At 43.3% G+C, this 13,148-nt stretch overlaps 1 protein-coding gene across 1 annotated transcript; it reads left to right on the forward strand.

The window, feature by feature from the left end:
* The first annotated feature begins 295 nt into the window (after positions 1-295).
* LOC122921017 (interferon-induced transmembrane protein 5-like) lies at positions 296-8,010 on the forward strand. The gene is made up of 2 exons (XM_044270889.1): positions 296-665; positions 7,301-8,010. Exons 1-2 carry the CDS (start codon positions 480-482, stop codon positions 7,523-7,525), a joined length of 411 nt encoding a protein of 136 aa, XP_044126824.1. The 5' UTR covers positions 296-479; the 3' UTR covers positions 7,526-8,010.
* The last annotated feature ends 5,138 nt before the right edge of the window (positions 8,011-13,148 follow it).

Below are 13,148 nucleotides of genomic sequence, written 5' to 3' on the forward strand. Positions count from 1 at the left end.
AGGAAGGCAGAAGAGCACAGATTGCGCTCACAGCTTTTAAAAGTGATATTACATGTCATGTCGATACAATATTTATACATTGAATTTAAAATAAATGTCATAAAGTAGCAAATCTGAGAAATGAAGCTGGGGCAGGCGCAGCAAACAGAAAAGGCAAAAACAGCTACATGGTGACCAAAATGAGTATGTAGTGAAAGGGACCCTGTAATAGAAGCAGGGAGGGGACAGACGTAGCTTGTGTGGTGGTGTGTATAAAGAGGACATACATGACAATCCTTCTCTTCCCAGACATCTGTCCAGCTGGCAGCTTCCTTTTCTGCATCTACTACATTTATCATTTTTCCTTCTACCTACAACTAACCACCTGCTCCTACATCTAATACATGTACAATCCTTTCCCATTCATCCCTAGCTCACCGATCACACTTTATCTTCCACTTGATCCACTTGGCCTACATTAACTCATCACCTCTCCAGACATGGACACCTCCTACCCCCGTGAAGATATTTTCACCACCCACCCCAACAAGCCAGATAATGCCCATACTGTTGTCGATATTGGAGCCCCCAAAACTCCCAGAGATCATCTGCTCTGGTCCTTGTGTAATACCGTGTACCTGAACCTCTTCTGTCTTGGCTTCATGGCTTTGGTCTACTCTGTCAAGGTGAGAGAAAGCATGTAATGGGTTATGGAAGGGGGCACTGTTATAACTTGTAAAGGTGTGGACTTGGTACAGTGTACATATGGTTTTCTATGATTGCTGAACCTATACCCTAACTTTTTTTACTGGGGGGATGTTACTCATATACAGTCAATTAACATTTAACATTTTTGGTGTATACTAAGGATTGTGGAGCAAGTCAATGGCAATCTAGGGTCAATGGGGCTACAAGACCTAAAGACAGGAAAATATATTAGAGATAATAGCTGTTCTATTGTTTTCCCTCTGGCAGCTGCTCGTCTCTTTTCGTTCCATAGAATTCGTTTTAGAGGTGTGTATCATTCATATACATGGGAAATTATACATGAAAGATCCAATCTTACAGAATGACCAGAAAGAATATGAGGATACATTTTGAAATAGAAAAGGAATATCACTGGTGCTGTCTTGGGTATACCATAACATATTTGGTTTTACAGATTTTTAATTTGAAATCTCCTAAAGGTTCATGGGCTTATACAGTACAACTCGTTTTCCACTTCATTGTATACGTTCCTGCTTCTAGAATGACCCATAGTCCTCTGTTCTCCACACCACGTGGAGTAATATCCTTTACTCATCTCTTTCTTCACCCATGCCTTCTCTCAGGTTTGGTCTACAGGACTCGCTTGTTTTGCAACCTTAATGAACATTTTGAGAACTTGAAACAAATATTTCCCTATTATCTTCTTTTCTTGCCTACAGACCATAAAAATTTCCACTCCTACTGACTACAAAAGAACCTACAAAAGATAACCTAAAAGCAAGGAAGTGATATAGATGTAGCCATAAACAGTGTCGGACTGGGGTACCTAGGGCCCACCAGTAAAATTTATTTTGGGTGCCCACCGTACGGATACATTTAAATATAATAAATAATCTAACAAGTTTTTTTTATATGAACATAGGCTGGTTGAGGTGCTGTTCATTGAATATATGTATGTAGTGCAGTAAGTTTACTTGTGCAAGGGGTGGGAGACTAAGGGCCCACCTTACTCAGGGGCCCACCGGGGGATTCACCTGTACCCCTGTGGGCCAGTCCGAGCCTGGCCATAAATCATTACTACCTACCCACTTTTCCAAGTAGGAGGAATGGAATATCGATGGCATGTTCATACAATGTCACCTATCTTCTTAATCATGAGCTTTATTTTCATACAGCATATTTATGTTTTTCCTACTTAATCCTATAGTTTTTTCCCCAATCTATTAGTGAAAATGCTGCTTTATATTTCCATTTTCTTGGAGTCAATAATCTGGCCTGAAACAGTACTTTGCTCAGCAACATCCTATGGCTGTGATGGCTAGCCTCCGGCACTTCAGCTGTGGTAAAACTACAACTCCCAAGATGCACACTTGCTTGGCTGTTCTCAGAACTCCGTAGAAATGAATAGAGCATGCTGGGAGTCGTAGTTTCACCACAGCTGGAGTGCTGGAGGTTAGCCATCACTGCCTTATGGGATCTATTATATCTATTATATCTTACAGGGTGAATGTATTATCCCCCCACACACACACCTTTTTTTTTTTTTTTGCGTACAAAAGTAGCAAACCTCATGTTTCCAACTTTTTAGACGCCATTACACCTAGTGTCTTTTCTACGCCGCCCTCCCCATTAATCCAAGAAGGGAGTGTGCCCTGCGCCCCTGCATAGTTATCTTCTTTTACAACAGTTTCCTGGAGTAAAAGAAGACTGAAATCTATGCCAGCTCTGAGCTGGTGTAAATTTCAGTTTAGGTGTACAAACTGCCAGAGCATGCACCTCATCATAAGGCCTCATGCACACGACCCTTGTTTTGGTTTGCATCCGAGCCGCAGTTTTTGTGGCTTGGATGCAGACCCATTCATTTCAATGGGGCCGCAAAAGATGCGGACAGCACACCATGTGCTGTCCGCATCCGTTGCTCCGTTCCGTGGTCCGCAAAAAAATATAACCTGTCCTATTCTTGTCTTCTTTGCGGACAAGAATAGGCAGTTATATTAATGGCTGTCCGTGCCGTTCCACAAATTGCGGAACACACACGAACACCATCCGTGTTTTGCAGATTTGCGGACCGCAAAACACACAACGGTCGTGTGCGTGAGGCCTAAATTAGATATAATCCTCTGGCAGTGTAGGGGATATCATAGACTGGCGTAAAACACTGGTCTATGATAGTTTACAACCTCCCAAAATACATAACATCAGCTTTGGCTCTAAAGTAGTACAAAAAATACCGTCAACTAGAGATGAGCAAATTTAATTTATTACAAACTTTTACCAAAAAGATAAAAATTTTGGGCAAAACCCAAACTTTTGTTATTCGTCCCGCACGAATCACTGAAAATATCTGCCTCCATCTCACAGTTGAGAAGACATCTGCCACAAAAAAGGTATCATTTTTTTTTAAAAGCATTAAAAAAGGATTTAAATAATCTACAGTGCAGGGTGTTATTAAACAGGCTGTTACCACCCGCTACCGTCCATTTACCCGTAGTCATACATGTCACTATAACATTTAGTAAAGCTTCCTTGGTATTGAAAAGCATGAAAGGGGTGGGATACAGTCCTATGAGACCTCAGAGCATCATACATGACTTTTCAGGGCACTTTCAATACAGATCAAATTTATTTGGACCAAATCGAATGTGACGTCCAGATCGACCAAATCAGACCCGAAACCCGTTTTACCGTCTCTGTCCAGTACCATCGTCTGGTGAGACTACTTCTGTGGCTTCAGTCTTGACTAGCTCACAGTCAATCTTCTGTACTCATATTAGGACATTTTATACAATCTAATGCACTTGGAAATTAAAGGGAAAGCAAGAAGCGGCAGCAAGGGGTCATTTTTAGCAACTTTAGTGGCATGTCACAAATATAGTCCTGTGGAACACACAAGCTTTAATTACAGCAGTGTGCTGTCCTCTGGCTTTACTTCTCTGTCATCTTGTGGCTGCAGTATACGCTCCAAGAACCCAGCAATCTTCTGTATTGTAGGCTATGTGACCCATGTACCAGCAAGAAGGTGCATCGCCCACTGACCCTGTAATTGCCACTGAGAGCAGAAGACTCAGATCACTGGTTCCCCAGAAACCAGTGGTGCAAAATAAGATTTCAACCTTAGCAGCTGCTTATTTACGAAACAAGGGGGAAATTGGAAGGAAGGGAAAACTGGTTTAGTTGCCCATATTAACCAATCAGATTCCACCTTTCATTTTCCAAAGGAGCTCAAAAAAATTAAAGGTGGAATATGATTAGTTTCTATGGACAACTAAGCCAATTTCCCTTTACATCGGTTTTAATAAATCTCCTGCAAGAAGGTGTATGTTGGCCTTCGGCATAGGCGCCTAGTAAGCAAATTTAAAGGGATTGTTTCAGGATGACAACCCCTTTCAATGTAATACTGCATTTCACCTGCAGTGGCCACTGGCCAGAACTTTAAAGAGAATCTTTTTCCACCGATTTTGGACTATTATCTACAGTAGGGTTGAGCAAATCGAAGTATCCGAAGTGGAATTCAGGGAGAATTCGATTCACTGCAAACCCAAATTTCCTGGTGCTTTGTGGTAAAGAATCAATTTTCCCTGACCTGGCATAAAAGAAAAAAAAAAAGATACTCACCTCATCTCTTTGAGCACAAAGAGGCTGCCCCAGCCATCTTGATTGAAGATCCCACGTGAAATCTCATGTGTGGTGGCGTATGACGTCACCACCCTGGCCAGTGTGATGACGTCATCACGCACAGCGTGAGATTTCACGCAGGATCTTCAATCAAGATGGCCACGGCGGCCTCTTTGTGCTCAAACGGATGAGGTGAGTATTATTATTATTATTATTTTTTAATCAATGATGAACGCGGCATATGACGGGGGAGCACTCTAGGAGTTGTAGTTTCAGAACACCTGGAGTGCCGGAGGTTGCTGATCCCTGCTGTAGATAATAGTCCAAAATCATGGTGAAATATTCCCTTTAACCAGGGGTAGCAGCCATCTGTCTGGGGATTCGGGGACCAAATCTGTGTCAATCAGCTGATCAATGGGTTGGATTCAATTCAAGAAGATCTTGTCTTCATGGGACAACTCCTTTGAAAAGGCTCCTTTAAATCGTATGCGTTTCATTAGTGTCCTTTAGCAATCTTTTATCTGCAACACCTTAAGGCCTCATATACATGACCGTATGTATTTAGCGGCCCGCAAAAAACGGATCCGCAAAAAATACAGATGACATCCGTGTGCATTCTGTATTTTTTTAAACGGAACAACTGGCCCCTAATAGAACAGTCCTATACTTGTCCGTAATGTGGACAATAATAGGACATGTTCTATTTTTTTGCGGAACGGAAATACGGACATACGGAAACGGAACGGATACAGAAAGAAAATACGTTCCTGTGCGTGAGGCCCAACCCAGTGGTCTGATTACAAAGGAGGAACCCCTAAGTCATGTTGCCACTCTCCGGGTAACATTATATAGGAGTGGGTAAAGAATTCTGTATTCTAGATTAGATTAACTACCTGTTTCCTCCGTGGCAGGCATTTATGAGAAGCGTGCAGCCATATTAGGACCACTCTTATCTTCTGGGTAACTCTGCTTTGGAAACCAACTCAAAACAAGACATTTATTTCCCTAAAATGAGCAAAATTGTTTTTTTGTAGATCAACTTTGTGGGTTAATAAGCTGAACTATATGGACGTATGGCTTTTTTTCAACTTTACAAACTATGGGCGAGATTTATCAAACTGGTGTAAAGTAGAACTGGCTTAGTTGCCCCTAGCAACCAATCAGATTCCACCTTTCACTTTTTATAGCTTCTTTGTAAAACGAAAGGTGGAATCTGATTGGTTGCTACGAGCAACTAAGCCAGTTTTCCCTTACACCATACACACTCCCTGTGTGTGTTACTTTAACTTTAATGAAATCATAATTAAAGAGCATCTGTCAGCATGATCAACCCTAGTAAACCAGGCATTAAGGTTAATCATGCTGAGGGCAGCAACCTCTCTCTTGCTGCAGCGGATCTCATCTAGCTGTCCCCACTCTGAGATCTGAACTGTGCATGCGCCGATTGTGCTCTTGCCGCCACATGCGTGGGATTTCATTTCCAGGCATCGGAACAGTGAGGAAGCCTGTCCCTGTCAATCAGTCAGTGAGATGGAGTGGCAGTGAAAGACGGAGGGTGAAACGGAGCTCCAAGGGGCTAGCCCCACACCTCGGTGCTCAGAGCACCTCATTAGCATAAAGATGAAAGTATGCCTTTCTTGCTAAACAACATACATTGGAGGGTGTCCTTGCACTCAGCATGATCAACCCTGGTTGATACTAGGTTTGATCATGCTGACAGACGCTCTTTAACTTTAAAGCTGCCAAATATAATAATAAATGTGTTGTTGTTTTTCTATATTAGGCCTCATGCCGACAACCGCATGTATTTTGCGGTCCGTAAAACACGGATCCACAAAAAAAAAAGATGACATCCATGTGACATCCGCGTTTCATTCGTTATTTGTAACAATGCCTATCTGCAAAATGGACATGAGAAGAATAGGACATGTTCTATTTTTTGGGGGAACAGACATGCAAATGGAATGCACACAGAGTCATTTCATTTTTTTTTTTGCGGACCCATTGAAATAAATGACTTCAGCATACAGACCTGTAAAAAAAAAAACAGAACAGAAACAGAAAAAAATATGTGTGCATGAGCCCTTACAAAGCTGTGACTAATTAACCTTAGGGCTCATGCACACGACCGTATGTATTTTGCTGTCCGCAAAACACGGATCCCCCCAAAAAATAGATGACATCCATGTTGCATCATTTTTTTTTTTTTGTGTGGATTGTAACAATGCCTGTCCTTATCCGCAAAATGGACAAGAATAGGGCATATTCTATTTTTTTTTGCGGAAGGGACATGCAGACATACGGAAACAGAATGCACACTGAGTAATTTAAATTTTTTTGTGGACCCATTAAAATGAATGATTCCACATACGGACCTGTAAAAAAACAGAGCAGAAATGGATGTGCATGAGCCCTTAGAAAGCTGTGACTAATTAACCTTAGAATGTATTTTATTTATTGTGTTTTAGATATTTTATACCATATTTACCCACCATATACTGCATGTAGCACCAAATAGAAAAGTTAATACATTCAGTGTACATCATGTGTCCATGTCCTCAATAAGAAACCTCTGAGTTATTTTTGGCGCTGTGAACTGTATGTTCCTCTTGTGTGGCTAGCTTGCAGCAGAAACTAGTGATTTTTGGTTGTAACACCAGAATAAACAAGATGGTCAAAATAGCATTTAAATGTCAGGTTTATACATGAATATTTTCGATGTGAAAAAAGTTATGATCTAATATAAAAATTGAGCAATATTGCTTTGATATTCTGCTGTTTTTTTTATACGCATTTCCTGCACAGACCTATGCGTTTCCATAGTTACAGACTACAAACAAACCCTGTATGTAGTCTGATTATGCAGTCATGTGTTACTCCCCTCCGCCTGCTCCTTCTTCTTGTTCACCTACATCGCAGGAAAGATTTCAGTGTGATACAGTGAGAAAGTGGTTCAAGATTTTTACTTTATCTTAATGTGTCATGTATTTTCTCCTAGGCGCGAGACCAGAGGGTGCAGGGGAACGAGCCGGCCGCTCGACGTTATGGTCAGAAGGCACGATGCTACAATATCCTGGCCACGGTGTGGAACATTGCTCTCCCCGCTTTGGTCATGGCTCTGGTGATCACAGGCATTGTGCACCTGTCACAGGTGGTAAATGCTTCCCTTGACCTCTTCAGCCTTCGAGGCTACTTGGACAATACTGATGATGACAGTAATTGAACAAGAGAAAAGTAATAGTTACACACTGACCAAAAGAAATATATTAAAAGTTTCAGAAGATCAACCAAGGATATTCATGGTACAACCCCCAAAGATCACTTGCGAAAGCATTTATTCCTGAGAAGAACAATTATACATCACACGAAGCTTTGATTTAGTCCTTCCCGCCGATGGCAGGCTAAGGCAGGACTTCTTATAGTAACTGTAGGACTGGTTTTCCCTGTCCTCGGCTTGGATCAGACTCCTGCAAAGTCTTCTTCTGATAGAAGGTAACAAGGCCGAGTGAATCAAGAAAGGCTAATTAGTTCAAAAGAATATTGAGATATTTAGTATATGACGAAGCCAAACAATGGACAACTGAAAAGAGCATGGACATCTGAGAAGATACAGAACCATGCCCACGTGGTTATTAAATAAAAAGATATAATGTCAAGATACAAATCACTTCAACGTGTCACCAGCAATGGGGTGAACAATATTATTGATTTCACATATCATCCTTATGTTAATATACTTTATCTAATAAAATGAACTTTATGTTTGAAGTTGTTGCTGCTTATTGCGTGTTATGGGATAGACTTAAAGGGCATCTATCAGTAGTTTTGTACCTATGACACTGGCTGACCTGTTACATGTGCGCTTGGCAGCTGAAGACATCTGTGTTGGTCCCATGTTCATATTTGTCCGCATTGCTGAGAAAAAAGAAGTTTTGATATATGCAAACGAGCTTCTAGGAGCAACGGGGGCGTTGCCATTACACCTAGAGGTTCTGCTGTCTCTGCAGCTGCCGTGTCCTTTGTACTTTGACAGAACCAGACAGTGAAAATGTCATCACATCTGGCCTTGACTTCTCCAAAATTCAATCAAAGCGCAGAGGGCACAGCAGTTGCAGAGACAGCTTAACCTCTAGGTGTAACGGTAACGCCCCCGTTGCTCCTAGAGGCTCATTTGCATATAATAAAACATCATTTTTCTCAGCAATGCAGACACATATGTACATGGGACCAACACAGATGTCTTCAGCTGCCAAGTGCACATATAACAGGTCAGCCAGTGTTATAGGTACAAAACTGCTGATAGATGCCCTTTTAAAGTGGTTGTCTACTTGTCTTGGAGAACACTTTTTTGTGAGGAGGCTCCTCTAACAATAAGCTGATGACCAGTTGTCCGTAGCTGCAATCAGCTGTAATCTGCGAAAATTAGCGGCCCCACAGGGGAAATTAATCATTACACAGTTTCAACTAAAATCTATGGGCTTTCCCTGCAAAGCACAGATGTATTGGGTCCTCCAGAGCGAATGTGGGGAATGTTAAATATGATGTAATATTGACCAACCCAATCCTCAGCTGCTTTGGGTGCCCACTGAAGCAGAAGTGGCTTGGTCCTTTGACTGGTGTGGGACCAAGCCCCCCTCCCCCCGCATTTTTTTTTTTTATTGGGCACAGGTTCCAAGGATTGGATTGGTTGTCTACACCTTTAATGTAAAATGGTGTTCAATGGGTTGTCTTAAACATAAACTCGGGCAGCCTCTGTAAATGTGATAACATAACAAAAGAATCAATGCTGAGTTCCAGTCCTCCTTGCCAATAACATCATCTTCCTGGCAGCAGCAGTGAGGTTCCATGTACTTGGGTCACCATGCTGGCAATCACTGGCCTCAGCAGTACATGTGATGTCAATCCTGCAGCTAATCACTGGCCTCAGCAGTGCATGTGATGTCAATCCTGCAGCTAATCACTGGCCTCAGCAGTGCATGTGCGATGCACTGCAGCGGCAAGGGGTCCCTTTTTAAGATGATGGTATAAGTGTTTGTCGTGACGCCAGCTGCATTGCAGCAACGAGGGCACAAGGCCCCCATAAGTAGATGGTGTTGGTGGTGGGTACCCAGTATAGGGATGCCAGAGTGGTGTAGGGTGGCCTAATGTCCCTTAGTGGTATTCCACTTGTAACGGTGCTCCTACCTGGATATCCGGGAACCCCAGGTGTTGTCGTCCGTTGCAGGAAAAAGGGATAGTTGAATGATGGGAGGAAGGAATAAATTGAGTCCAGACCTTGTGATGAACTTGATAACAACTTTACCTGAATAAACTTTCATCAGGCAACAATCTTCCAACTTTATCTTGGTCACCAGCAGGCTTTGGCATAAATTCTGGCAGGCAAACACACTCGGCTCTGCTACATCAGTTGCTATCTGGCTTTGCTGTGCTAACAGGGTTAAATGGGAACTTTTCCTTTGCTGTATGCTCAACTCTCTGTAGTCTGACTTTTTCTCTTTCTCTTTAGCTTTATCCAGGGAATGTTTACTCCTGAGGCTTGTAGCTCGGGCCTTCAGGTCCAGCAGAGCTGATGGTGCTCTGCTGGCTTTAGCAGGGCTTGTCCAGCAGGGACAAGGGCCTGCTTCCTTCCCCTTAGAGGGGGTAGTCTCAACTGAACATCACTAACTAAACTCCTCCCTCTCTAGAGAGGGCTAGAATGGAAAAGAAAAGCTCCATTCCAGATAAAACAGCTCTGCCAAGCTTGCTACCACCTGCTGACGAACCAGGCACATTACATGTTAACAGTTACAAAATCAGGAATACAGATACAGAATGTGCAGGACCTGGAATAAATACACATGATGACATTAAATCAACAATAGAAGATAGTGGGGGGTGTAAAAGGTGGTAATGCACCTCTGGGGCGTTACACATGGGATGTCATCATGGCCTCAGCAGTGCGCGGGATCTCACCACTGCAGCCTATCGCTGGCCTCAGTAGTGCACAGGATGTCACCGCTGCAGCTAATGACTGGTCACAACAGTGCAGGGGATGTCACTGCTGCAGCCATTTACTGGCATTACTAGTGCACAGGATGTCACCATTGCAGTCAATCACTGGCCCTCACATGGGACCTCACTGCTGCAGGCAGGAAAACAAACAGCAGTGGGGAGAAACGGAGCACAATTACTGTGCAGGTATGCTGAGCCTATATTTGTAGTCTTCCATACAAGTTGAGATAAAAGTACCGTATATACTCGAGTATAAGCCGACCCGAATATAAGCCGAGGCCCCTAATTTTACCCCCCAAAAATGGGAAAAATTATTGACTCGAGTATAAGACTAGGGTGGGAAATGCAGAAGCTACTGGTAAATTTCAAAAATAAAAATAGATACCGTACCAATAAAATTACATTAATTGAGGCATCAGTAGGTTAAAGGTTTTTGAATATTTATTTCAAAGAAAAACAATATGGTATCAACAATAACTTTAACAGTACAAAAACCAACTAAAGCGAATATTCGATTTTTGGGAAAATACCAGTTCATGCGAATATGCGAAAATTTGAATGCGATTTTTTTGCTAATTTTCGCAATCAAGAAAATACCCCTCCCTACTTCATACTTGGCCAGGGAGGGGGGGCTGTCCAGGGGGAGGGGGGGGATGTCCAGGGGGAGGGAGGGCTGTCCAGGGGGAGGGGAGGCTGTGCAGGGGCCGGTACTTACTGCCGGTGTAAATCTCGCGGTCTGCTCCCAGTGTAAATCTCGCGGCCCGCGTGTCTCGCGAGATTTACACTGGGAGCTTAAAAGAGGTGCCGCGCGGACGTGCTGGGAGCTGACCGGAGCAGCTGTAAAGGTAAGTAACAGCTTCTCCGGCCCCCAACATGTCATGGTCTGTATTATGGCAATGTAAGTTGCCATAATACAGACCTAGACTCGAGTATAAGACGAGGGGGCTTTTTGAGCACAAAAATATGTGCCAAAAAACTTGTCTTATACTCGAGTATATACGGTACCTAAATATCCAAGACTCATCTATATGATTGGGTATATATGATGGACACTGGACAGAGACAGACAAGGAAGTGGCCACTGGATCTCCGGGTCATGAAAGACATGACGATAACTGCAGCAATATTCCTGTAACTACTAGAACCTTCATGAAGAAATCTTCGTCCACCTGTTATAACCTGAATGAGTATTTAAAGGGGTCTGGCTCACAAACAACACTTATCACCTATCCTATCCTGAGGATCGGTCATCAATATAGGAGTCCCAAAAACACCCCTTAACCTCTCGACAATGTGCCAGCATTGTTTCTATGAAATACTAGAAGCTTATAATTTAAAATGGATGAGATTGCACATCTTAGAGTACATGCCCCTCAATGACCAAAGCGCAATTCACGTCTTCCTTTGTTCTACCATTGACATCTGGTTTGCTCATCCTTCCGCATGTCCTCTACCTGTTAGCTTTTGGTTAGAGCAAGGCATATAAAAAAGCAGCACCCTTCTACTGCTGCAGAAATACTTCCCGTCTTTAATAATAATACTAGTAATAATAAAAATCATTGCAATACTCTGGTTAGAACAATCCACTCTTATACACTGGATAGGAGGATAACTGTTAGTTTGATGGAGGCTTGGATTCTCGGAGGCATGAGCACCACCGCTCCATACAAAGTTTATGGGACTGCGGGAGAAGGAGCTTGGCGGTCCCACAGAGATGAATGGAGCGGTTCTATCTCCAGCATTCTCATGGAGAAAAATGAAGGGGGGGGGGGGGGGTGCTAGACCAACGCTCCATTCAACGAGGGACACTGGTCCTCTGTTCTTGTGATCAGTGAAGGTCCCAGTGGTTAGACCCCCACCAGTCTTCACTCTAGTCTTATACTCAGGATGGGGATAATGTTAGATTGGTAGAGATCCAAATGCATGCGCACCACTTCTCCATTCAAAGCCTATTGGACTGCAGTTAAGTCTTAGAGATAAATGAAGAAGGAGTCCACATGGTCGTCCAACGCTCTGTTCAAATGAGGAACACTGGTCGTCTGTTCTTGTGTTCGGTTGGGGTTCCAGTGGTCAGAACCCCACCAATCTAACAGTTATCCTGTATCCACCGCGGCCAATTATAAAGAGATCTGCTAACAATGTCATATCTATAAGGATGGCCATTTCCCTCAATAGAAATAACCCCCTTTATATATGGTTATGATGGTTGACCAAAAACAGATATCCCATCATTGCAGTCTTTCCTGAGGATAGGCCATCAGTATTAGGCCAAATGCACACGGCCGTGTTCCGTGGCCGAGAGCGGTCCGTGGTATGCCGAGCTAGATTCCTGTTCAGAGCAGGAGCGTGCAGCGTCATTGGTTGCTATGATGCCGTGCGCTTCATGCCACCGCTGCACTACAGTAATACACTCGTATGATCTATACTAGTGTATTACTGTAGTGCAGCGGCGGCATGAAGCGCACGCGTAGTAGCAACCAATGACGCCGTGCGCTCCTGCTCTGAACAGGAATCCAGCCCGGCATACCACGGACCGCTCTCGGCCGCGGAACACGGCCGTGTGCATTCGGCCTTAGAAAGATAGATAAGCAAACTGATTACAACTCATAATGGCTGCCCCGTGTTTTCCTGCAACCCTGTGATTTCTTGCTGCCTGCCCTTTGCCTTGAAAATACCTACACAGAGCCAGACCAGGAAGCTATCAAGTCCATACCGGGGTGTTCCAGCCTGAAGCATTTATCACCTCTCCACTAGATAGGTGGTGAATGCTAGAATGGTGGTGGTGTGACCATTGGGATCCCAACAATCTCTAGAATGAGCCCCTCATTTGCCCCAACCAAAAGAAAGGGCTGGGA

Source organism: Bufo gargarizans, chromosome 10 (assembly GCF_014858855.1).
Source record: "Bufo gargarizans isolate SCDJY-AF-19 chromosome 10, ASM1485885v1, whole genome shotgun sequence".
NCBI classification, from domain to species: Eukaryota; Metazoa; Chordata; class Amphibia; order Anura; family Bufonidae; genus Bufo; species Bufo gargarizans.

Bases quoted from the DNA above. Each gene is read 5' to 3' on its own strand.
- LOC122921017 (XM_044270889.1), top strand. From the start codon at position 480: ATGGACACCTCCTACCCCCGTGAAGATATTTTCACCACCCACCCCAAC. The intron at 666-7,300 runs GTGAGAGAAAGC...ATTTTCTCCTAG, and splicing joins CTTTGGTCTACTCTGTCAAG to GCGCGAGACCAGAGGGTGCA.